Source organism: Gobio gobio, assembly GCF_949357685.1.
Source record: "Gobio gobio genome assembly, chromosome: 12".
NCBI classification, from domain to species: Eukaryota; Metazoa; Chordata; class Actinopteri; order Cypriniformes; family Gobionidae; genus Gobio; species Gobio gobio.
The window spans coordinates 20,556,458-20,582,676 of record NC_137105.1 but is presented as its reverse complement, the minus strand read 5'-3'; the positions used below and the strand labels follow the sequence as shown (position 1 = coordinate 20,582,676).

General features: G+C 37.4%; 3 protein-coding genes across 5 annotated transcripts; 1 reads left to right on the top strand and 2 right to left on the bottom strand.

Moving 5' to 3' along the window:
• Nucleotides 1–458: 458 nt before the first annotated feature.
• Nucleotides 459–8,294, bottom strand: allc (allantoicase). The gene is made up of 12 exons (XM_079831269.1): nt 8,023–8,294; nt 7,856–7,906; nt 7,670–7,757; nt 7,212–7,331; nt 7,036–7,115; nt 5,745–5,877; nt 2,601–2,756; nt 2,207–2,280; nt 2,019–2,127; nt 1,411–1,538; nt 1,122–1,315; nt 459–668 (listed from the first exon to the last, which is right to left on the bottom strand). Exons 1-11 carry the CDS (start codon nt 8,110–8,112, stop codon nt 1,145–1,147), a joined length of 1,200 nt encoding a protein of 399 aa, XP_079687395.1. The 5' UTR covers nt 8,113–8,294; the 3' UTR covers nt 459–668; nt 1,122–1,144.
• A 1,092-nt stretch (nt 8,295–9,386) lies between these two features.
• rps7 (ribosomal protein S7) lies at nt 9,387–13,420 on the bottom strand. The gene is made up of 7 exons (XM_079831908.1): nt 13,383–13,420; nt 12,374–12,457; nt 12,221–12,292; nt 11,663–11,806; nt 10,610–10,674; nt 10,006–10,156; nt 9,387–9,498 (listed from the first exon to the last, which is right to left on the bottom strand). The coding sequence occupies exons 2-7, from the start codon at nt 12,446–12,448 to the stop codon at nt 9,421–9,423; spliced, it is 585 nt and encodes a 194-aa protein (XP_079688034.1). The 5' UTR covers nt 12,449–12,457; nt 13,383–13,420; the 3' UTR covers nt 9,387–9,420.
• Nucleotides 13,421–14,134: 714 nt separating this feature from the next.
• rnaseh1 (ribonuclease H1) lies at nt 14,135–22,977 on the top strand. Of its 3 annotated transcripts, none has more exons than XM_079832020.1 (9): nt 14,135–14,296; nt 14,483–14,575; nt 14,669–14,793; nt 17,158–17,337; nt 17,483–17,582; nt 17,764–17,818; nt 17,907–17,991; nt 18,159–18,283; nt 22,658–22,977. In XM_079832020.1, exons 2-9 carry the CDS (start codon nt 14,508–14,510, stop codon nt 22,742–22,744), a joined length of 825 nt encoding a protein of 274 aa, XP_079688146.1. In that variant the 5' UTR covers nt 14,135–14,296; nt 14,483–14,507; the 3' UTR covers nt 22,745–22,977. The 3 variants fall into 3 exon arrangements, with proteins under 3 accessions (XP_079688146.1, XP_079688147.1, XP_079688145.1); XM_079832021.1 differs by having other exon boundaries at nt 14,265–14,364; XM_079832019.1 differs by lacking the exon at nt 14,135–14,296 and having other exon boundaries at nt 14,303–14,575.
• Nucleotides 22,978–26,219: the final 3,242 nt, after the last annotated feature.

Genomic DNA, 26,219 nt, shown 5'->3' with positions numbered 1-26,219 from the left:
TTCAAGACATTGATTAGCATATTCTGTCATGATAATCTATAAATTAAATAAACTGTTATAAGATGCCTACAGAGCCAGAGAATACATTCTGCATGAAGATAGAACAGGTATAGTTTAGTTTAATTACGGTTATAACTTATGTTGTCATCTTGCTTTTATGGCACGCTATTGCATTTGTGTTTCGTACTGTATTGCAATAAATGTGAAAAGATGCAACAGCTTGAGCAGACTCCCAAATGTGCTCTACTACAACAACTCTTCCTCTTCTCAACATGGCCTCATACCCTTTGTTGAGTGTTCTCCCAGTGATATCTCCCTTTGCTTTTAACTTTTAGCGTTGTAACTTTGAAGATGTTGTTTATGCTCAAACAGCAACATTATACTTTAACTGAAGTTAAAAAAGTGACATTTTTATATCTAAATTGTCAGATTTGGAAATATATGAGGCAGACAAAATTAGTGAAGTCTCATTTTATTAGTTATTGTGAGATAATTGTATTGGTGTTTTATGAAACACCAGCTTTGACAATAAAACTCAATTGTTTAGGTGCATGTATAATATGGTATTTGTATATAGTACCATATACTTGTATAGTATTTCAATTACCACAGTTATTAACATTAAGGTATTATTATTTTATATAATAGGTAATGTCATGATGGTAACACTTTAGTATGGGGAACACATATTCACTATTAAAGGGATAGTTCACCCAAAAATGAAAATTCTGTTGTTCCAAACCTGACATTCTTTCAAATATCGTCCTTTGTGTTCAGCAGAAGAAAGAAATTTGTACAGGTTTGGAACAACTTAAGGGTAACTAAATGACGACATCATTTTAAATGATGCATTTATTTTAGGGTGAACTATCCCTTTAACTATGACTTTTGCCTCAATAAACTCCTTTACTGCTTATTAAGGTAGCTTTTGTAGTGTTTAAGTTTAGGTATTGGGTAGGATTAAGGGATGTAGAATAAGGTCATGCAGATTAATATGTGCTTTATAAGTACTAATAAACAGCCAATATCCAAGTAAATTCAAGCTATTAAGCAACTAGTTAATAGTGAGAATTGAACCCTAAAATAAAGTGTTACCATCATGACTTACATTCTTCTGTAACTGTGTTGAAAATACATAATGGCATCACAGTTTGGAGATTTGTTGAGGGCGAATCAAGTTGTTTGACACTGGTCTACCCCACAGTCTGAGTCGGCTGACCCCTCCGTCCGGAGCTATGACCAGGCGCACATGAGTCACAGGCCCACAATGCACCACAGACTCCCCAGAAAACAAATGCCTGTGGTGTGCCTTCAGCTAGATGAGGAAGATTGTGATCACAATTACAGGGAACAAAAAGGAATAAAGTTGAAGAAGAAGTCAAATGAAATTACCAACTGGGCAATTCATACTTTTTGAGGAGGAAGGAGAATTCTCCACTTGGGGCTTTTGTCAGAGCGCCACTTGTTAAGAATTAAATTGTTCTCCTCATCTGGGGTCAAACTGCAGGCCTCGATCTTGCAGGAGTCTGGAAAATTCCCTAAGACGATAGTTGTTTTTTAAATAGCCAATTAAAAAAAAAAAGAAAAAGCCCATTTCAAGCTCAGAATTACGTTTTTTTTTTTTTTTTTGATAACCAAACCATTAATATTATAAAATATTATTACAATTTAAAATAGCTGTTTTTGTATTTTAATATATTTTAAAATGCAATGTATTCATGTGATGGCAAAGCTGAATTTTTTAATCATTACTCCAGTCTTCAGTGCCACATGATCCTTCAGAAATCATTCTAATATGCTGATTTGGTGCTCAAGAAACATTTCTGCTATCAATGTTGAAAACAGTTGTACTGCTTAATATTTTTGTGGAAACTGTGATACTTTTCTTTCAGGATTCTTTGATTAATAGAAAGTACAAAAGTCATTTTAGATGGAAACCCTTTTAGATAAAAAATGCAACAAAATTAGAAGTAGTCCACTTCAAAATGATAATAATAATAATTAATTAATTTTAGTACCTTTAAAATGGTTGGTGTCTAGCTCAATTTTGCTTATGATGCCAGGTTGTCCTAGTCTGAGAACAGCCCACTCACAGCCTGGTACCTGCAATATGCCTTTTTCATCCACCTGAAAACCAATATATGGGATCTGTGTGGGGTATAACTGATATCTATGATGTTTCCTAAAATGACAAGACTGCTTTTACCCTTAAAATTTTGGGCCGATCCAGGCGTCTGGCTGTCTCCCACCCGTCACCCATGTTGTCAGCCCTCCCTAGAGCTACAGAGAAGCACACATTCAGACAATCACAAAGTACTGAACTAGATCTCAAAATATCTTATGTTATTCCATAATCTTCTCCATACAGTCATTAAATAGACCATAACTTATTTATTGGGAAGTGATGTGTAGTAAATGTGTAGAAAGTTATTAAAAATGATGTATGGGAAACATTCCAGATTGTTTTATGATATGCCTGATTGAAAGCAGAGATTGTTGTCTGTAAAAGCGATCTGCATTTTAGATGTTTCTCTTGGCTCAACTGAAAAAAATGCCCCTTTAAAATGTCTCTCAACTAATCAGTCCAAAGAATCACTCACCAATCGTATTGCGTGGGTGACCGTAGTGGGCATCACTGTAACCTACACATACACCTCCATTAACCAGGGCAACAAGGTCCACTAGGTCTTGACTAGGTACAGTTGACCAGTCCTTCTTCCCAATGCCATAAACTTTCAGCCTTGCAATGCCGCCATCTGCAAAACATTAAAAAAAAAATTAAAAGTTTGTTTGTAAAGCTGATTTTTTTTTTATTATTACATTTATACGTATTTTAATATGCAGAAACAACTATTAGAAGGTTGCTTTTTCAGAAAAAGTGTAAACACTGTATCAAAACTTGTTTTGTTTGTTTAAAGGGGCTATATGCGTTTTTCTGAAATTTAAACTCGCGACTGACACCTGTGGCCAAAAAACAGAACTGCTCTCATTTTCTGCTCGCTCTCGCAGCGGTGGTGACGTCACATCCGCAGACAGCGCGGGAAAAGACGACCCGCCAGAAAATAGGAAAAATAGGATACAGGCTTATAGGTGCACCCACTGTGAGCGGACAAGGTGTCAGTATGCTCATCAGGAGATGTTTGAGTCATAAATGGTAAAATAAAAAGGCTATTGTTACGTTTATTTTGGGGAAAAAGTTGCATATAGCCCCTTTAAGCATCTAACCAGCCCAACACAGACTCATTGGCTCAACCAATAGAGAGCAACTGTCAGGTTCCGGAAATAAAAAATCTCATTCATTTTGTCCAAAAGGGAATTTATTTTTATAAAACTTGAACTTACTTTGAACTTATAAACTTTGAACTTATAAACCTTTTAAAGACAGACCAACTGTGATGCTTTTGTTGAAGCCATCAGTTCACATCATTTAAACTTTTTTTTTTCATTATATATATATACACACACACGTGTGTGTGTGTGTGTGTGTGTGTGTGTGTGTGTGTGTGTGTGTGTGTGTGTGTGTGTGTGTGTGTGTGTGTGTGTGTGTGTGTGTGTGTGTGTGTGTGTGTGTGTGTGTGTGTGTGTGTGTGTGTGTGTGTGTGTGTGTGTGTGTGTGTGTGTGTGTGTGTGTATATATGTATGTATGCATATTTTGCGATAAACTATTTTGAAAAGTTTGAAAAAATATGAAAATATTTTGTTTCTATATATCAACATCAAAATAAATGGTTTTATGTTTCTCCATCGATTTGCATTCAATTATGTCATTCACAGTGCAATGGGTTCTTTCTCCGCATTAAGGCTGTTAAAGCTACACTATATATTTTTTCACCACTAGGGTTCGCTAACCTCTTCAAAACAATAACAAAGGCGTAGATTGATGACGCATTGAATGAGCGTAAAATCATGGAACTTGTCGACATACTTACGACGACAATAATCTTTGAATGTATGCTATATTTTTGGCGTTTTTTTTGGTGTAGTATTATTATTTTATGTTTTGTGGGGAGGACTGTTTTTAATTGATACTTTCTCATTTATTTATTTATTTAGTTTTACTTTTGTTTCTATTTATTTTTCTTTATTTCTTTCTCTGAATTCAAATGTGGTTTAATGTCTGTCCCTCCCTGAACCTCTGGCTCTCTCTTCTGGCTTATGGCTCTTCACTTGTGTATTTTGTAAGTAAATGTTTAATAAACTTTTTTTTTTTTTTTGTCATCATACTGATGGATCTAATAATGTTAATGGGGAAATAATGTTTATGGATGAGTAAATGCATTCATGTTTTTTAACATGACTGTGGTATGAAGCAGGGCGCGATTACTAATAAGAGACAGATATCAGCGCCACACGCACGAGTCCCAGGGATATAAAGAAATGAGGACATTTCATTCTACCAAACTACCTAAAAAATTGAGAGGAAACGTTTCACTAGATCTACACTATCTAAACTGCATTTGAGTGTGTTTGAAAGTTATGTTATTCTGTGTGTTAGTTTGTTGGCTGTATGAGACTAGCAGTAACTAAGCTACATCAACATTAGATCACACTGATATTCTAATATCATGATGATATTTTAATACTTTTCTAATATTCTAATATTTCATTGTGTTGAGCTACATAACATTGATTCGTTTTATGTACATTTGCTCAGCTGTCTAATAAAGCACATGCAAGAATGGCATCTCTGTCAAGCCGAAGTTTGTTGCGGAGCTCTCGTCATCTCCAAAACGCCACATCGATACTGGTGCTCTTTTGATTTCTCACTTTGTTCCAAAGTCTGCTTGCCATGGTCCATAATGTTTGAATGAAACTACAACAGCGTGCCGCCAGACGTTCCGCAGTTGTCCACATCTGTTGCCATGGTTTCTATGACAGTAAAAACGGAAACCGAGGGTAACGTGAATATGACGCAATTGCCAGGTGACTCCCTAACACGTCCCGGTTCCTTGGTTAAAATCGCAATTTTCTCACGATTTACAAATAGTTGGAAACATTTGGGATATTGTAAGTACTCGAGTGAACAAAATATATAACACTGGCCTAGTGGTTTTTGGATATTTTACTGCAAAAAACCTACATATTGCACCTTTAAGTACACAGTCCTGTGCCTTTTGTCAGTTTTTCAAGTACTTTTATGCTTCAATCAATACTTCGTCATTTTGTGATTCACCTTGTTGCTGGTTGGTTTTGTTCATAGCTTATTACACTTAACCAAAGACTTTAAAATAAAAAAAAAACACGGTGGGAAAATACTACTAAAAAGTTGCACTTTAAAGTATGGTTTAGTTCAGGACTAAAAGTTTGACCGACCAATGGTAGGGGAATGCTATTATATTTATTTTCCGTTTGGTGGCACATAAATTACACACGTCAGCTTTAATTCAAAGCTACAATTCTTACAACAATTTGTTGAAAGAATCTTGTCCTGTAGGCACCTTGGGCAAGAAATCATCTGCTAAGAAAAATGAGTAAATAAAACACCACATTAAAATGTGCAAAAAAAAAAAAAAAAAACATATTCTCCAGTTTTAAGGTGGTATATAAATAAAACGTTAATATTTTATTATCATTTTACAAGCCTCCATTTGTATTCATTTTACAAAATAAATGGCTCTCTAAGATTGCTCCGCTGTAGCATCTCTCCCCGGGGCATTTTTTTTTTTATTATGAATGATCACATTCTCTGTTTTGTCATTTTTTTAAATTACATCGAATGATTCATGTTGCGGAACATGTATTACCTGGATAAATGTTGAGGCGGATATGGGTAACTCTGTGTGGATAGGAGGCACTCAGGTAGTTGTGGCATGATTCAGAGTAACCCGGCTTCAGCTCTGTCATCGGGACAATCTCCTCCCAGCTGTCTGAGTTCAGCTGTTCAACAAAAATTCAGACTGAGAGCTGTTCCCTCAGAAACACAGACTGTAGATTTTATGCCTGATCTAGAGCAGGGGTTTTCAAACTGGCAGGGGTCCTCCAGTCCAGAAGGTTCTAAGGGGTCCCCAGAAAATGTTTGAGAATAAAAAGACAAAGCAAAAATGGATAAAGTCTACTGATAATTTCTAAATGTTTCCCTCCTTTCTTGCCGTATACATACTTTCTAAAAGTGTATTTGTTTGCTTTGTATTTTTCTAGTGAGTTTTTCTCACTATAGTCCCCTTTTTCTTGCTCACTAGGATTGTAAGGCAGTATTCTGAAAGGAACATGACAACTTTTTGGGACTAAAGCTTATTCACCGTATCCCCCAGAGTTAGATACGTCCATACCATTCTCATCTCCGTGCGTGCCATAACTCTGTCTGACACACCCACCGCTAGCCTAGCTTAGCACAAAGACTGGAGGTAAACGGCTCCAGCTAACCTACTGCTCAATAAGTGACAAAATAACGCCAACATTTTCCTATTTACATGTTGTGATGTGTATAGTTACATATATATGAACAGTTCCTAGCCATATCGATCTAGAAAATCGCAACTTTTCCATCGGCCTTAGTACACAATGTAACTATACACATCAACATGTAAATAGGAAAATGTTGGCGTTATTTTGTCACTTACTGAGCAGTAGGCTAGCTGGAGCCGTTTACCTCCAGTCTTTGTGCTAAGCTAGGCTAGCGGTGGGTACGTCAGAGTTATGGCGCGCACGGAGATGAGAATGGTATGTATGGACTTATCTAACTGTGGGGGATATGGTGAATAAGATAAAGTCCCAAAAAGTCGGCGTGTTTCTTTAACGCAGTACATATGCTGCTTACATAAATTTATTGTGAAAGTTGCTTATACAAATAATTTTTAATTGAAAATGTTTATACATCCAACATTAGGTATAACCAAGATTGGAAACAATATGTTGTATTTATAATGTCACACTTACTATTTATCTAACAGTTTAAATGTTTTTTTCCATACATAAAAAATATATAGATGGATTTTAGGAAAGGGGTCCCTCGTAAAAGGTTCATCATATTTGGGTTTCCTTGGCATCACAAAGTTTGAAAACCCCTGATCTAGTGCACTAGATGATATTTTACACCTTTGCCACAGCTTCAAACTGGCTTGGGGAAGCTGCCATGCCTGTACGATCTCCTTCAAGAGTGAACGATGGAATCTGGTCTGATTTAGAATTGACATATATTAGATATAATGAAGGTAAATCTTATACTTTATTCTTTAACCTTATACTTAAAGGCTGTGGCCATAGATACCTACCAAGACATGCAGCTTGAATGGAGGCGTATGGGGCATAGTTCCCTGTGAAGAACGATGTGTCCACATCAAAGCCATGAATAATTCCTGGAACTCCTAACTGTACGACACACCAGTCATGACCTTTAACACAAGATGAGAGACACATACATCTTTCATGAGATCTCCAAATCTGTTCTAAGTACAGATGGAGCACTCTTTGAGATTACAAAACATGCCCTGAAAGCCTGATCAGATGAGGAAGCATCTCAGTATTGCGGTACATCTTTCTCACATGCGTTCATTTTACAGATCTTCAGAGAGACTGGATGGATGAGAGAAGGATGTAGCCTGCAGCTATTCTGCTCTAACTCATCCAGGCTCAATGGAACTCGATCTCATTAGATTGAAATGAGGAACACACAGAGCTCTATTTCAGTTTTACAGAGAACTCACTTTGATTTGTGAAAATTGACTTATACCTGGAATTCTTTTTCTCCTGGTTTCCCAGCCATCCATCCATTTCCCATATTCAGTAAATGCTGAGGCTATGAATTCTGGAGGGTCTCGCTTCAGATCATTTTAGAACAACATAGGCTGATTAATATCAGACAATTCTAGAAAAGTTTAAATATGAATATTACCAGTGTACAAGCAAAGGACTTTACCTTCAAAAGATTTCTGGCAGGGGCAAACCACTCATCTGTGGCAAAAAGCACCTTTAATGACAATATTAGTACTCTATGAGCAAATGTAATGTAAAGAACACCCGCATGTTTAAAATCTCATTAAGTGGTATGGCTTTGTATATTATATTTAAAATGCAGTTTTTCACCTTTCCTCCGGCTGTTTCACAAGCGAGGTTGTTGAACTGCAGGAAATGTGGCTGACTGCTGACCGCCTTCTGTACAGGTCGATTTGCCATGTTTACGTTTATTAGATTTGAGCTAATTAATTTAGTTCTTGTTTAATGTTACAATAACTAAGAAGAAAACGGTAACGTTAAAGAGAAGCGCTACTTCGTTGTGCTATAATAGGCTAACTACCTATAATATTTAACTACCTTCTCCAAAACAAACTCTTAACAGAGCAAAGTCCACCATTTTTGATCCAACAACTGTCACATTGAATATCATGAAAGTAACGTTACAGTGTCCAAAGTACACAATCGCAGGTAATTAAGTAGTAACAAAGATTAAGAACGGAAATGTAGTTTAGTTTGTGAATTTCTGGCTGACTCATGAACTTGATTTGCCAAACCCCTATGGCCAAATCATGCCAGTAATGTAGTCCCAGTCCCAGTGGTAAAATGGCGCCCTCTGTTGAACAATGAGTAGACTTGAATTTCTTTTTTGTATTTGGTTCATTCCTCGAATTCGGTGCCTTTTGGCCATCATAAAACAAGTTTTTTAAAGAAAATACATTTTAGTGTACAAAAAAAAAAGAACATTATGTAGTCATGTTAGAGTGGTGTAAAACATTTGAAAAATACTCTGAATAACAAAATATATAAAAAAAAATGCCTAAAAGGCATTTGTCACTCTGAAGTAGTGCATTATTGACAATGTCACTGCATTAGTGGGTTTTTTTTGTTACTTCTTTTATGGAATTAGTGTTATTTAAAATAAAAACAAACCTTAACAGGATGGACAATTGGTATAAAGCATGGAATATTTCCTATCGCTCAAGTACAACCAGTTGCAATTTATTTTAAAATTGTTTTAGATGGGAATGAGGAACAAGCGGGAAACCTTTATTAGTTTAAAAAAAATGTAAATGGGAGGGGGGGGCTGGGGGAACATTACTTTATTATACAGGTTTACTAAACAATTTAACCAAAAAGAGTATAGTAAGTGTTGTATTTATCATGAAAATGGCCTACACAGGTTAGCCTACATTGCCATGACCGTTTTATAAAAGGATAAGGTTTTATTCAGCAGTTGCACTGGAAAGACAATATAATCTTTCAACAATAAATTGGTTGAAATGTATCTCTGATTAACCTTAAAAGAACATCCATTTCCACAACAGGGTAAAAAAAAAAAAACAAGCGACACTTTGCCATCTGCTGCACATTTATAATGTCTTTTTCTGTCATAATGTCCTCATGAACTCACATCTTCCTCATATGACCACATATAAAAAACCCAGAAGTCACTCAATGACTTCGTAAAAGAATGGAAAAAAAGACAGGGGACATAACAGTAAACAAATTTATTTTGTCATCTGCACTTTACAGTTGGAACTCTGGGAATTCAAATATCACATCCTTGCCTGTGAGCTTCTTGTAGACACCAGAGAAGGTCTCAACCTGAAACAAGAACCACAAATAAGCTTGATTAAAATTAATATCCAGTGAAAAAGACAAATTAGGCAATTGCGACAGTCACTCAAATAGAAAATCTAGAGCATACTAATTGAGTTTTTCAAAAGGTAAAGATCTCCAGTTAAAGTCAAGCATAAAACCATCGGCAAATGACTACAAATGCACGTCAAATTAGGATTGCTGATAATTCAGCACAAATCCCAAAATAGGACCCTGACATTGACCGTTAATAGTGTGCACTGCATGGTTTACCTCCCCAGTAACGGCCCAAAGGGCTCTGGGAAGATGTAGGAATATACAGGACGCCATCCACACCAGCCAGAGGCCGGGGACAAGCTTGATATCCAACGTCGTGGAATGGGATTGTACGTCATGGCACCGAAGTGCTGCGCTCCCTTACGCCACACGGACAGAGCCAAATGAGAGCCATCTCACAGGATGTCCACGTTGGGTCATTGCATTTTTTTGTTTTTTTTATAAAAAAGTACTCACTTTGTGTTCAACATTGTTTTGTTGTGCCTTGTCGAGGTGGACCTTGATGAGCCTGCTGCTGTCCAGTTTCACGCGAATCCTTTTGCCAACAATTTCACTGGGAAAGACCAGGTCCTCAAGGATAGCATCATGCACGTTAGTCAAAGTTCGGCTGAAGGAGAAAAAAAACTGATTAAGTGGATGAGCTTAATGTTTATCCACTAAACAATAGGTTCATGCCAGCTAAAAATGTAAAATCCTAAATATAACAGATTTGGATGTGCACTGCATGGTTTACCTCCCCAGTAATGGCCCAAAGGGCTCTGGGAAGATGTAGGAATATACAGGACGCCGTCCACACCAGCCAGAGGCCGGGGACAAGCTTGATATCCAACGTCGTGGAACGGGATTGTACGTCATGGCACCGAAGTGCTGCGCTCCCTTACGCCACACGGACAGAGCCAAATGAGAGCCATCTCACAGGATGTCCACGTTGGTTTGTGATACGCTAACAGGTCAATCAGCAGAACACCGATATGGTGGGCAATGTCACACTGAGAAAGCAAGCGCTACTAACCCTGACTCCGCAAACACAGCTTCCAAAATGCAACAAGACGACATTTACCTCCTGGGACGCTTCTGCTTGTTTTTTGTGCGGCTTTTCCTTGTAGGTTTAGGCAGGATCCTTCTCTGGAAGACAAGACAAATCAAGATTAAAACCATTAATTTGGTTGTCAACATGCTAATCCTTAAACAGGAATCACATCATTGCGGCTCTAAATGGCATGTGCACTGCATGGTTTACCTCCCCAGTAATGGCCCAAAGGGCTCTGGGAAGATGTAGGAATATACAGGACGCCATCCACACCAGCCAGAGGCCGGGGACAAGCTTGATATCCAACGTCGTGGAATGGGATTGTACGTCATAGCACCGAAGTGCTGCGCTCCCTTACGCCACACGGACAGAGCCAAATGAGAGCCATCTCACAGGATGTCCACGTTGGTAAATCAGATCACACCAAGGCTAAAATTCATATTAAAGTTTAAGGACCCCATGAATTGACTTGGCAAGTGTTTGCTGGTCCAGTGCAGACACTGTCCAATTGAAACAGGATGTTTGGCCAGTTATAAAAGGACTAGTTACCCTTTCAAAAATATCCAATAGGCTGTAAATGGCAGTCATTTGCAAGTAGAGATAAACGTTATAAATCTTAAGAGCATTTGATTTGGACAAATTAAATTGAGCATACCTGTGAAATATGACTAGACAAATTACTTTACCTGTAGAGCATTGGATTGGACAATTAACTTTTGAGTTGTCCAGTCAAATTTTGTGTGAAAGCACAATACAAAAATTAAAGTGGTCCAATCAAATGCTTTCTAGATTTAAATTCTCCAGTCAAATTTTACAAGCATGCACAATTTTTTTTAATCTAGAGAGCATTTGAAAGTTAATGTCTCAAGCACAATAGCATGAACAACAGCCTCATGGACTAAAATCCACATGTTAAATTTGGATTTCATGAGACCATTAAAATTCCACCCCAAACAGACAACAACAAAAAAAGCATTGAACTAGACAGATTTAGCTGCAACAATAAGTAGAGCAAAGTACAGCACACCTGACAACCTTTCTACATAAAAAAAAAAGTAGATGCTTAGAAAGGACGAGTCTTACCTGTGCGATGAACACCACATGCTTGCCGCTGAATTTCTTCTCCAGCTCACGCACGAGCCTCACCTGGATCTTCTGGAAGGATTTCAGCTGGGGCACAGGCACAAAGATGATGATGGCTTTCCTGCTACCACCAACCTCAATTTCCTGCAAGAAAGTGAATGAATAGCGTGAACTTGAGCACAATGCATAAATCTATGAATGATTCAGCAAGTCAGACTTTTTACAGTGGAGTGCATGTGCACTGCATGGTTTACCTCCCCAGTAATGGCCCAAAGGGCTCTGGGAAGATGTAGGAATATACAGGACGCCATCCACACCAGCCAGAGGCCGGGGACAAGCTTGATATCCAACGTCGTGGAATGGGACTGTACGTCATGGCACCAAAGTGCTGCGCTCCCTTACGCCACACGGACAGAGCCAAATGAGAGCCATCTCACAGGATGTCCACGTTGATTATGCCATTATCAGTTGAATTAGATACTCATTGTACTGATGCTGCTGTAGTTGAACTGATGCAATGGTAATCATTCAAAATGAATGAAGTGACATGGTTTTTACCTTAGCAGCAGTGATGTGAAGCTCCCTCAGCTGAGCCTTCAAATCAGAGTTCATCTCCAGCTCAAGAAGAGCCTGCATGAGCCAGACATCAGTTTATCATAAAAACAGAAGCATGGAGTTCACATTTCAAAGTCATGAGTTGCTGAATTATACCTGGGAAATGCCAGACTCAAACTCATCTGGCTTTTCGCCATTCGGCTTTACTATTTTCGCGCTGGTACTGAACATGGCCTGTGTCTGAAACACAGAAACAGTCTTGTTAGAATAAAATCACTACACAGTAAGGTAACGGTTCACTGAAGTGAAAATGGTCTCATTTACTAAACCTCATGTTGTTCAAAACCTAAACTTTGACAGTTACCCACAAAATAAGATATTAGGCAAAATGCTGCAAAGTGACAGCCTCAAGCTCAATTTATTTTCACTTAAATCAATTAAAGGGAACAGACTGAGGCTGTCAGATCACAACATTTTCTTTTGTGGTCCACAGATGCAAATCACATGGCTTTGGATTAACACGAAGGGGAGTAAATAAAGAAAAATTATTATTGGGTGAACTTAAGTTACCTTTCAAAATTGACATACAACCTGATGAGTCTGTACAGGTAAGTTAAGCAAGGTGACATTATACATCAGAATCCATAATACCAATTTGAGATTTTTAATCCCTTGACCCAAATGACTCGGCATTTAATATAATTATTCATCTCCGACTTAAAATTGTAACTATGGCTGTGCTACGTAACGTTAGTTCACCAGCTAACGTTACCGTTAAGAAAACAAGTCCTGCTAACTCTTAAGTAGGTTCTTAGCATGCCGTTAGCATTGATTAGCTAGCACAAAATCACAACATTTACAATACAGGTTTAATTATATCACAAATGTAAGCCTTCGAGATAGAGTATATTACTTCTTATTGGCATTTTCGGGCATCTAGGAACAGCACATGGGCCCCAGCAACACTGGAGTACAGACACGTCTGCTAGCACATCTTAAATGTATAAATTCCTATTTCCAAAATAGCCATCCATTTTCTAATTCACTCGCATCTAACGCATCTCTGTGAAAACATCATATGTAGCTCATGCGTGAAGGTCAATATTACTTATTTTCTACATTTTAACTCGATTTCGCTTTAGCTGGGCACATTCAGTAGACTCACCTCTTTCAACGACGGCCTGGGAAGAGACCGTACTCTCGCGAGAGGCCGGTAAAAGCGCGTTGGTGTGTTGCATGATGGGAAATGTAATCATCTTCCCGTCTGCAGAGGGCGCCCGTTCTTCTAATTTATCGTGTTGTGTAAAGGACTAAGTGCAATATTTTATTAACTGAAGAACAATATTATCAATAAATAGTTTCGGGGATTCTGGCTAGGCATTATAAAAAAATATCTGCAAGAGGAAGAAGTTTAAAAACAGTTTAAAAACACATATCTAATCATATGTTTTCCAGTTTTCCACTCAAATGGAGTTCCATTGTGATTTAAAAACGTATCTTTAAAAAAAGTTCGCGAGTACCAATTTACTACAAATATCCGCTGTTCATAAGAGTCATTCGTTCGCACTGGTGTGCTGTGTGTTATCGATTCACTATAAAGAATCGGTTCATACGAGTCATTCGTTCGGGAATCGGACTACGCCAATGGACTACGTAAATTGCTTCGTATGTTTGTGGTTCAAAAAAGAATCGGTTCATACGAGACAATTTTTTTCTGGAAATCGTGCTGCACTGGTCGCGCTGAATGTTTTGATTTTTTTACGGTCTATGATTTTGACCAGTTTTGACTCACTAACATACAATTTTTCTCTCAACGGCCATCATAAATATGACCGAGGCAATGTGATTTAATTGTTTTTTTTAACTCCTTCCTCCTTGCAATCATGTCCACCTCCACCCCACTCCGCTTCAGTTGTTGGCGGTATGGCCTCATAGTGCGTGGGGTGAAAACTATAACGTAAGAAGAAGAAGCTGCGAATCTGAAAAGCGTTTGGCAGTAGGTGGCGGTGATGTTTACCAGCCGCCAATAAAATCAAAAGAAGAAGAAGAAGAAAAGCGTTTGGTCAGCCGACTGTTAACGTGAGTGCACACGCTAGCGAAAGTCAAAACGGTTGGATCCATAAGCATTTTGTGAAAGTCTTTATCAGGTTAATTTTGTATGGTTGTTGTCATTTAAATGCCACGACTAAGGGATATTGCCATGTTTACTCTGCTCTGAGCAGAGACTATGTTGAGATTGCCTGGGTTTTTCAATGTTGTACGCAGGACTCTCTGTAACTCCGCAGAAGAGATGGGCAAGAAAGGAACATTTTTCTACGCTGTGAGGAAAGGATTTAAACCAGGAGTGTACCAAACATGGTGAACAGGCAACTATATGACTGTTTTCTGTAATTGTGAGCGATTGTTACACTTCATTGCATGACCACGCATTATCTGTTCCCTCTCCTAAAGGGAGGAATGTAAACATCAGGTGGATAAGTTTCCCTATGCGAGTTATAAGAAGTTTGCCTCTGAAAAGGATGCTTGGGGCTTCGTGAGGAGCCAATCTGCAGCACCATCTTTTGGGAGACCAAATGGTAATATCAAAGCTGTTATACATTCCCCTTATAAAGATCTGCCATAATGTTGCATCATCAATATTTCAGGCGTACAAGGGAAAGTATACAGGAGAGAGAGGGATAAGATGTGCCTCTATTTTTGTCATGTAATGTGACCAGATATTGAGAGAGAGCAGCACAGGTTGCTGAATTTTTTTTGGTGCAATATTCTTCATAGTAAGTCAATTTTTATTTTATGTGCTTGTTTATATTTATCTAGATCTAAAAATGTATATCAAACATGTTGGTTTACAGATAGTCAATTCATCATGTAAATTATTTGACTAAAGAGCAGCCACAGTTTATAAAATTTAAGCATAAATGCTAGAAAATACTCTTACAATTTATTTTATATAACTCTTTATGGAAAGATTGGGATGATGTATTTGTAAATAGTTTTTTTTCTGATATGTTCCTTTTTTTTTTTTTTTTTAAATGTAAATCCTTGCCCAATACCCCTTGATAAGTGACAGTTTACCTCTAAAATGGCCACGTTGTGTCACTGGATCATATTTCTATTGCTTATGTTGTATATCATTTCAGTTGATAGCAAACGTCCTGAGATATAATAAAGCATGTCAGATTTTAAAGGCACAATATGTTAAAATATCCAAAAACCACTTGAGCAATGTTATACATTTTGTTGACTTTTGTACTTCCATTATCCCGAATGTTTCCAAGAATGTTTAAATCCAGAGAAATAAGCAATTTTAACCAGGACATGGACCGTGTCTATGCGTCACCCATCAATGGCATCATACCCGCATTACCCTCGATTTCTGGTTTTATTTTGTAGAAACCATGAAACATCAAAGACGCTTTAATATATTATGTGTTTTATTAGACAACTATTTAGATACATTTGACAGAAAATGAATCATTGTTATATAGCTCAACAAAGTTAGTCTTACTGTTTAAATCTCATTTTCTTGATTTATAGTATGCAAGTTAACAGCCATTCAGAAATTCTAATAGCCAATTTTTGTTTTTAATAATTAAATAAATAAACAAACCAGATTAACTATGTCACAGGTATGTATATACACACATAAAATTAAAGTTAAAATTTAAGTGACATGTAACCCTTACCCATACTCAGAATTTGCCCTCTGCATTTAACCCATTCAATTTAGTGCACTCACACATTAGGAGTAGTGAACACACGCACTGCAAACCTACAAGGGTACCTTCCATATTACAACAGAAGAACATCACAATACAACATCATATTGCAGTTGTTTTAATTGCTTCGTTATATTTAGATTTTGCTATCAAATCTATGCACATTTTAATCTCCTTAAGCACTGTAAAATTGGGTTTGTCTTTTGTGATTATAAATATATTTATTTACTATAAAATTTGGATTTCATACATTCATTTCTTATTCAAACGAAATCCTGTCATCCAGCCATCTCCTCCCTTCCTCTTTCATCCTCCTCCTTTTCACCAAAAATGTATTTTAGGTGGACAGATCAGTACAGTGCAAAGAACATTAAACACCACGTGGAAACAAAACAAACCTGTGTTCTGTCACTCGCTCCCAGTTTGTCAATGGTATTAAAACTTTTAATTTTCTTTTCTTGGTTTCCTTCGTTGCTTGGCGGGTCTTTTCTTTTTTCATTGGTGTTAGTTTCCCCAGGCAAGTATTGCCACATTGTTTTTGTTTTTTTTTTTTATCTTCGCTATTGCTTAAATGCAAAAAAGTGCAGCATTATTTGTTGTGTAGTGACGTGTATTGTCAAGCAAGCCAGATATGCTGTATTTAATATATCAGGAAGACTCGCAAGTATTTGCTCTAAATCTGCGCAGATTTGGCTTACATTATCTACTTCCCCAGCGTGAGTGAGTGAACCCGCCAAATTGGCTAGTGATTTGTGGCGTTATACGCCACAGCTGATTTTTACCCACATTTTTTTTAACCATGTTTTACCATGCCTAATATTGATTTAGCTTGCTGTAGTGTGCAACAAGTGTCTCATAGTAGCCGGCGAGCGAGCGAACGCACATTATAACAACTTTCACACACTCAAATGTGTGGTTTTGTTTTTTTGCAATTTAATCACCTTTTTTGCTTTAGTTTGCCTAGTTTAGCCACTAGTTTATTAAATGGCATAACTAATGAAATGTTCCATGTGGTCTCTTAATAAATACGAGGCCATAAAATCTGCTAATGATAAAGAATTGATGAGGTATTATTTAAAATGATTGTAAATGTAATATAGCATGTCACATTGCAGGAACTGCCCCAAAAGTACTACACAGATAAATGCTTTTCTATGTATTAGGCTGTTAAACATACTAGTTTTGGCAAGTGATTGACATTATTTTTGTTTGCGTCTTAAGGATATGACTGTGAGCCTCCTAGAAATGTGCCTGATGCCTCAATGGCAGTACCCCTTGGAAGTAAAAGAGCCCATGAGGACTCTGAAGATGAGGGACCATCTTTTTCTAAACGAGTGAAACTCATTGATGCCCCACAGCCAAAGACAGCTGCAGCCAGTAGTGATGGATTTACGTATATGGGTAACTATTGTGTACTATAGCCTTATTGGAGATGATGGACATTTTTCAAATTTAAACCAAAACAGAATTAGTCGACCACATTTTTTTTAAATTTCAAAACTTTTACCATAGTAAAATGAAATGGGCTACTTCCCCTTCCCCCCAGGTGATTCTGTAGTGGTGTACACTGATGGCTGTTGCTCAGCCAATGGGAAACGAGGAGCGCGTGCAGGAATTGGTGTATATTGGGGTCGTGATCATCCACGGTAAGTCATCTGTGATTTAATGGAATTCTGGAAAAACAAACAGTACAACTTCAGACAACAATGCTATTCAACAAATAATTATAGTTCAATATTTTCACTGACCTCACTCCAATTTATATCGTTTTATAATTTTCAAAAAATATATTATTTAATTGTTTTGCCTTTTTAATTATTTTCTCAGTAATGTGGCTGAGAGGCTTCCAGGGAGGCAGACCAACCAAAGAGCAGAATTACAGGTAAGAATTGTGAGGTGTTCACAAACAGCGTTTCTTTTTTTCTTCTACCCTGTTATCGATAACTATATCAATAAACATTTCATCACAGGCTGCTTGCAAGGCACTCGAGCAGGCCAGAGAAATGAATTTTAAAAAGATTGTGCTATACACGGACAGCAAGTTCACCATTAATGGTATGCACTCCTGCTTTTCTGTTCAAAAACGTGTTTGTGTCTGGTCATGAATCAGTGTAGTACTATTTCTTTTTTAAATGTATTTATTGTTATTTATATATTTTTAAATATTTAATAATGTTTTATATATTAGGGTCTCTGTTTAATGATTTTTTTTCTTTCCAAAGGCGTCACAAGTTGGGTAAAGACCTGGAAGTCTAATGGCTGGAGACTTAAAAATGGTGGGGTCATAATCAACAAAGACGACTTCCAAAAGCTGGATAAACTAAATGCAGAACTTGAGGTCGTATGGGTATGTTTTAGCTGTACTCAGTGTTGTACAATATGGCATCTGCTATTCAACTTGTGCATTTCAAGCATGATGTCCCAACCTTGGTGTATAAACATTCTTTTAGCATGTAGATGTGCAGCTGTAGATTTTTTCAGTTCATAAATTTTGATAAACTTGCAATGAGAGATGTCTGGCATCTCTACGTAATTTTTGCTATAGCTGATAACGCTGACAGTCCCTCCAGGATTTTGCAATTTATTTTTTTTGCAATGAAAATGACTGATTTTGTGGTGGTAATTTCCAGAAATTTGCGAAAAATCTGCAATGCTTTAAAAAAATAATTAGGATAATACACTTACCATATTATGTACTATGTTAGATGCACAACAGTCGTACATTATTTTGGTATCTTACTAAAAAAGGCTAGGCCAGTGCTGTACTGTCTAGCTTTAATAACATGATAACTTGGGGTGGGGAATATGACCAAAATCTTCCAAGTAATTATTTAACCAAGTAAACAGTCAGAAATAAAATAAGGACTACTAAACAAATGACTATAGGACAAGTAAATAGTACAACATAAAGATACAGATACAAACAGTGCTTTAAGTTTGAATAGGCTACTGTTTGTCTTTCCCCTGTTGTTGTTGTTGTTGTTGTTGTTGTTTGATTGATTAACGACAGACAGGAGCGAGTATGGGCTATATTAGGTTGCTTTCACTTTAAGACCTACAGTAATTCTCAGATTCAAAACTGACAGACATGTTCCATACCTGTTCACTCAAGACCTAACCGTGTATTTGATCATACAAAGGGCAATGAGCCTAGAAATAGAACCCATTTCGGTATACTTGTGCGAACGCTGACAGGCGGCAAACGCATGCACAGAATCCGCAGCCAGTCTGACATCGGGCCGTGTGTCAGTAGCGAATTGAGTTCATGGTATACAGCACTTTTATTAACTTTTTTTTTTTTTTGTGCTATCTGGCATATCATTCTTTTGTTTGGTCATTCATCCATCTTAAGTAATTACTTCGCCTGGTCCTTGGCACTTATGTGAGAGACTCGCTTTCACACAGACCATACTGTGTAAGCACGACGTCTGTAAGGTCATGAAAACAATGCATTAAAGCTTTAAATAAATTAGAGAGAGGTCAATTAGATAATATAATTTATATTTTTCATTTTAAAATAATTTACATATAAATTACGAATTATGCAGGATCGCAAAAAAATGCAACATTTTGTTGATTTTGCGTTGTATTCAGCGATCGCGGAAAATTGGAGGGACTGCTCAGATGATTAAGGATGGAAAGCAAGATCAGGGGTTCGTTCCCCGTACAACAACGTAACTTGCTGCTTAAAGGATTAGTTCACCTCAAAATGAAAATTTCCTGATAATTTACTCACCCCAATTACATCCAAAATGTCCAAGTCTTTCTTTCTTCAGTGGAAAAGAAATTAAGATTGAGGAAAACATTTCAGGATTTTTCTCCACGCAATGGATTTCAATTACAACCAAAATGTTGAACGTCCACATCAATGCAGTTTCAAAGGGTTTTGAAGTGCTTCAAATGGTACTGCGCGATCCCAGCTGAGGAATAGGGTCTTATCTAGCGAAACGATCGGTCATTTTTCAAAAAAATAAATAAACTGTATAGACTTTTTAACTACAATTGATCGTCTTGTGCTGGTCTGCAACTTGCCAGGCATTGCGTAATGTACATTGAAAAGGTCACGCCGAACGTGGGCGGAAGCACCGCCCCATTGTTTACAAAGCAAATGTTTGAAGACTAATACAAACGCTTTTTTAACAAAACAGGTAGAAACGATAAATTAAATAATAAATATGTCATTCAACATACAATACAATTTGAACGATCCTCTTTCTCCACACTTTTAAACAATGGGGCGGTACTTCCGCCCACGTTCGGCATGACCTTTTCAACGTACGTTACGTAATCCCTGGCTCGTTGCAGACCAGCACAAGACGATCAATTGTGGTTAAAAAGTATATACATTTGGATTTTTTTTTTATTTAGAAAATGGCAGATGGTTTCTTATTTCTTATTCGATGGTAAGACCTTATTCCCCAGCTGGGATCGCGCAGTACCATTTGAAACACTTCAAAGTCCTTTGAAACTGCATTGATGTGGATGTTCAAAATTTTGGTTGCAATTGAAGTCCATTGTGTGGAGAAAAATCCTAAAATGTTTTCCTCAAAAAACTTAATTTCTTTTCCACTGAAGAAAGAAAGACATGGACATCTTGGATGGCATTGGGGTGAGTAAATTATCAGGAAATTTTCATTTTGAGGTGAACTAATCCTATAATGACCAACGCAATCTACCAAGAGCAGCGCAAATTAGCATCTGGTTTAAAGGGATAGTTCACCCAAAATTTTAAATGAAATTTTTTTCTGCTTACTCCCAGGGCATCCAAGATGTAGGTGTCTTTGTTTCGTCAGTAGAACACAAATTAAGATTTTTAACTCCAACTGTTGCTGTCTGTCAGTCGTATAATGCATGTGAATGGGGTCTAATTCTATTGGAGTAAAAAAAACATGCACAGACAACTTTAATTTAAACCCTGCGGCTCGTGTCGACACATTGATGTCTTAAGACACGAAACGATCGGTTTCTGTGAGAAACCAAACGGTATTTATGCTATTATTTCACCTCATATCAGACGAATGTCATCAGCTCTCCAGACCGCCATAACTTCCTGCGAGTAAGGTCAAAATACCAGCACGATCATAGAAATATACACGTAGAATCCTCATTCGACCAATCCGTGCAGGCACTAATGAGGCATCTATGTATATATCTATGACCGCGCAGGTATTTTGAACTGATTCGCAGGAAGTTATGGCGGTCTGGAGAGCTGATGACATTCGTCTGATAATGGGTGAAATAATAGCATAAATACTGCTCGGTTTCTCACAGAAACCAATCGTTTCATGTCTTAAGACATCAATGTGTTGCCACGAGCCGCAGGGTTTAATTTGAAGTTGTCTGTGCATGTTTTTTTTTTACTCTAATAGAATTGGACTTCATTAACATGCATTATACGACTGACAGACGGCAACGGTTGGAGTTAAAAATCTTCATTTGTGTTCAACTGAAGAAACAAAGACACCTACATCTAGGATGCTTTGGGGGTAAGCAGAAAAACATCCAATTTTCGTTTTTGGGTGAACTATCCTTTTAAGACATGCTTTTTTGGGGTGGTAAATAATGCCTTAAACAACAGTAAACGAGCGCAAACCTTTGTAAATCACCTTGCGTGATTCATTTAAATACTCCCATAAATTTTGCATCTAAAATGTAAACTCCTACAAATGCATATACAATAAGGTCAGCTGCAAAAATCATGCCTTGTCAGCTCTAATGTTTCACCGTGTGTAACATTAACAGTAAATCTTGACAGTAGTTTTTTAAAACTAACAAGCTGTTAGTAAATCTGGCTGTAAACTTCTAACCCCAGGTCAAGAGCTTTCGTTCCAACCACACAACTTTGCGATGCTGTTTGCAAATGTTCGTTTGAACTATGATTTCGGTAAACACTGACTCGTTGAACTATGTTGATAACGATGGAACTTGCGACCATAATTGGCTAACAATGCTTTCGGGAAACACACCCCAGAGCAGCTGACCTAATGTGATTTATTCAAATCCATTTATTGCCTGAAAGTGGCATTTTACTTCCTCTGAATGAAGGATAGGGATGACAACAGTACCAGTGCCAAATCGATAGGCTTTAGTCGAAACTTTTTCTACAGTATCGCAAAGGCGAGTACTGACTCAGTAACTGACAAGCAGCTGCTTTCAAACTCTTCCATGTATATTTGCGCTGTAATGTGGTTATGATAACAAATGGTCGAATGTACTGTACTACTTCATCAAAATGTTTTTTTTCTTGGCAAGGTATTGATGTAAACCCAATTGGTTATGTCTAGTACATGTGCTGGATCACTTTAGTAGCACTCTACAATCAAACATTAACACAGTGTCAGATAAAAGAAAACATAATAAATTCAGTTACTGAGTCCAACAACATTAAATCAGAATTAAATCTAATTTTCATCTACTGAAGAGAAGTTGAGAGATACCTGCAGTCTACATGCTATTTGTTTTAATTTCATAATTGCATTTAATATTTTTATGTTTTGAAGGAACGATTGTGTTTGTAGCATATCATTTCTTTTTTGTTGCTGTGGTACAAACGTTTTTAGGACCGTGTCTTCACATTACAGCACTAAACATCAGAACCCTATCTGCTCGCCTTCCAATGTTATCATGGGTGCTTGGCATTACACAATGAGCAATAAAGCAAATGCATGGCCTAGCCAGTGAAATTCCTCTCTCGTGAATATCTCTTATTCTTCATTTCTAGATGCACATACCAGGTCATGCTGGGTATACAGGCAATGAGGAGGCTGACAGACTTTCCAGGGAGGGAGCAGCAAAACCCCCAATTTAGCACACTGTTTTTATTTAACATTCATTTTATAATAATGATGAATTATGTTTTAGGTGCCTAGGATGTGGCTCTAGGTTTTTGTTTTGTTTTTCCTTGATGGCTAATGCACTTTTTCTTGTTTGGTCTTGTTTTGCTAGTGTTGTAATGTTGCAAACAACACTAGAAACAAGTTTTCTTCTTTTCTGAAGTGTTTGTTTTTGATTGTTCTGTCAATTAAATTGTCATGTTCCTGAGATTGATTCCTGGTACTTATTTTCCCATCTCTCAGAAACTCTTTTTGCCTATAAGCACTTGGGACATTTTTTGGATGCATTACAAGTGACAAAAATAATTGTAGAGAGTGTGCCGCTGTTAGTTTCCAACATGACTAATATTGTGCCACGGTAATGTATTATTGATCTTTATCTTTGTATGTGTCATCTCGCTCTTTATTTTCACAAATGTGTTTTCAGTTGAGAAATGGTCATGCACTCATTTTGAAATGCCTCAACACGAACAGCAGGTGTCACTGCAGTTCATGCTGAACACTTGATGGACTAGAATACAGAACTAGATCTTATCTTTACAAAAAAACAAGCCTTGCTCTTGGTTATTAAGCGAGTCTTTTCTATCTTCACTTGGGTTGCTTGAAGTACATGATGGTTATTCTAAATTAATAGTATTTGTCCTGATACCTGGGGATAACTTACTTCCATTCAATGAAATTGTTTTCACACAGAAGGATTTCTAAACAATATTGTTTCCCAAAAATGTAATTGTTTACTTATCCTCATGTTGTTCCAAATCTGCATGACTTGCTTATGTGTTCTGCAGAAGACAGGTCATACAGGTTTGGAACAACATGAGGGTGAGTGTATATAATATGATAGAATTTTCATTTTTGAGTGAACTACTTTTTAACATGGACAACAGACTAGGAATCTCACTGTTCTATGTTTCAGAAATTCTCTCTAATTTAGTGTTTTTCTCAAGCTTTATAACTGCCCTGTCCGATTCTCTGATTTAAGCCTGCGTCTAGACAGAAGCCTTGAGTGTTGTCTTAAATACAGATAAGCTGCACAGCAGGCTGAGGAGGAGTGGAGGAATCTTCTCTTTCATGAAATAAACAGAGGTGAGAATCTCAACACGTGAAGTCCGTCCTGACCTTCGAGTCCGGGGCTCAGCTCCTCTAAATTCCCGCAGAGATCCAAGACCTTCAGAGCGGGATGTGCGGTCAACAGTTATAGGTCAGGAGACTCGAGACTGTCCTTGCCTGGTGAAAACAAGGAGGATTTAGAGCTCGTGACCTTTCACAGCTTTAGGTTTCTTGAGCCTACCTTGTACGGTGGATTCTCAGATGTATACTGAAGGTCTTATCTGAAGCTGAAAACTGTCCCCAAGCCTAATGGAGAATGCAGATTAGCTAGTTTTGTAATATTTATGGAAGTTGGTTGTTCCAACTGCTAACGTTTAGATCTCATCTGAAGGCTGTTTGATAATCAAACACGGTGATAATTTGTTGGAGATTAAGGGAAGGAGGAGGCACACAAAAAAAACACCCCATCATTACAGCACATCTGGTCTCTACTCTCTTCAAAACCCATGTCACAGCTGACTCGGGCCCTCAAATCTGGAAGGAAGTGTAGGGGAATTTCCACTAATGAATCCAACAATCACACGATGAGGCCTCTTTGTGCAGGGACTTCAATGGAAACCACATTCGGTGCAGGCACACCGAGTCACAATCAAAGGCACCGGCAAGCCGTTACCACGGGAGCAAAGCTGCAGCTTGTAACCGAACAGACATCTGTTTCCATGACAGCTGTCTGGAACGGCATCAGCCTAACTAACTGCTGCCTCAGAACTAGTCTGACTGTTTGATATCTCTTGCGATAAAGACAGAGAAGATTCTGTCAGAAACCCTCGTCGCTTCTTGTTGTGATGCGCTAATGCGAAGAGAGAAGTTTGCATTTGTGTTTGTTTTGTTCATCTTTGAAGCTGCCGGAATCAGAGGCTGCAAAATAGTGCAAAGGAGAAGAAAACCCCGAGAGAAGTAAACATATGGAGCGAACTACCCCGGTGAGCTCGACGGAGGCCTCTTCAGAGCGACGTTTCTGCAAAGAAGGGTAGCCTACAATGAAGACAAACAACTTAAAGGGATAGTTCACCCAAAAATTAAAATTATCCCATGATTTACTCACCCTCAAGTCATCCTGTGTATATGACATTCTTCTTTTAGACGAATAAAATCGAGTTATATTACAAAAGTCCTGGCTAATCCAAGCTTTATAATAGCAGTAATCGTTGCTCTGGGGCTTAATAAAGGCCTTCTGAAGCGAATCGATGTGTTTGCTTAAGAAAAATATCCATATTGAAAACTTTATAAAGTAAAGTTTCAGCCGATTGCCTTTTTTAATAGAACTCCGATTTTATTCGTCTGAAAGAAGAATGTCATATACACCTAGGATGACGTGAGGTGAGTAAATCATGGGATAATTCTCGTTTTTGGGTGAACTATCCCTTTAAATTAAGCTCGAACGACAATATTTGTGGTATAATGTTGATTACTACAACATTTATTTCTATGCTTCTTTTTTCTTTTTTTAGGGAAAAGGAAAAACAAACATCTGGGTACAGTGAGGGACTTAAAATGGTAGTGGGTCCAATCTGTCCCCTACGAAAATTAACAATGGTTTTTACTACAAATCAGGGACAGATTATGACTTGCAAAGGCCCTGGGGCCAATTATCTCCCTTACAATATATACAGTACACTCTGCTTAATTGGCTTTTTTATTTGAAGGTGGATCCTTTACCAGGGCCGTGCAGAGAGTTCTTCAGAGGCAGGGGCTCAAATGTAAAAAAGGGGCAATATGTAAATATATATATATATATATTAGGGGTGTAACGGTACACAAAACTGACGGTTCGGTACGTATCTCGGTTTTGAAGTCACGTTTTACAAAATTGCGTTTTATTAATTTTTATTCAACAGTGGTTTAATTAAAAAAAAATTGTCTGTCCTTAAATGAATTCAATTATAACTAAAAGTTTCTTAAAGATAATGCTGTAAACTATATAGGGAGCCCTTACATATTGCTTTTAAAGATTAACAACAGAGCCCAAACTATTAGCCTAAATTCATTTGCTATTTATTTTTAGATATAATAATCAACACTCATAAGCTTCATATAAAGCAGTTTTTGCATTAATATGTAAATCTAATTATTATTATTTTTTGATTTATTTGTTGAAATATAATCATTTAGTGGCTGTAATTTTCATGACAGGTTTATTTAAACATGCATTAAATAAACAAGACATCACTAAGAGGCTAAGTGGTATATAATGAATATATATAGGCTAATATAACGAATATATAGGCTAATATAGTGCATGTATTCAGTGAAAGAGTTAATCTCTCTAGTGAACTCACAGCTGTGGACACTGAATGACTTCTGAGGTAAATGTGATTCTACATGACATTGTTTGTTTAC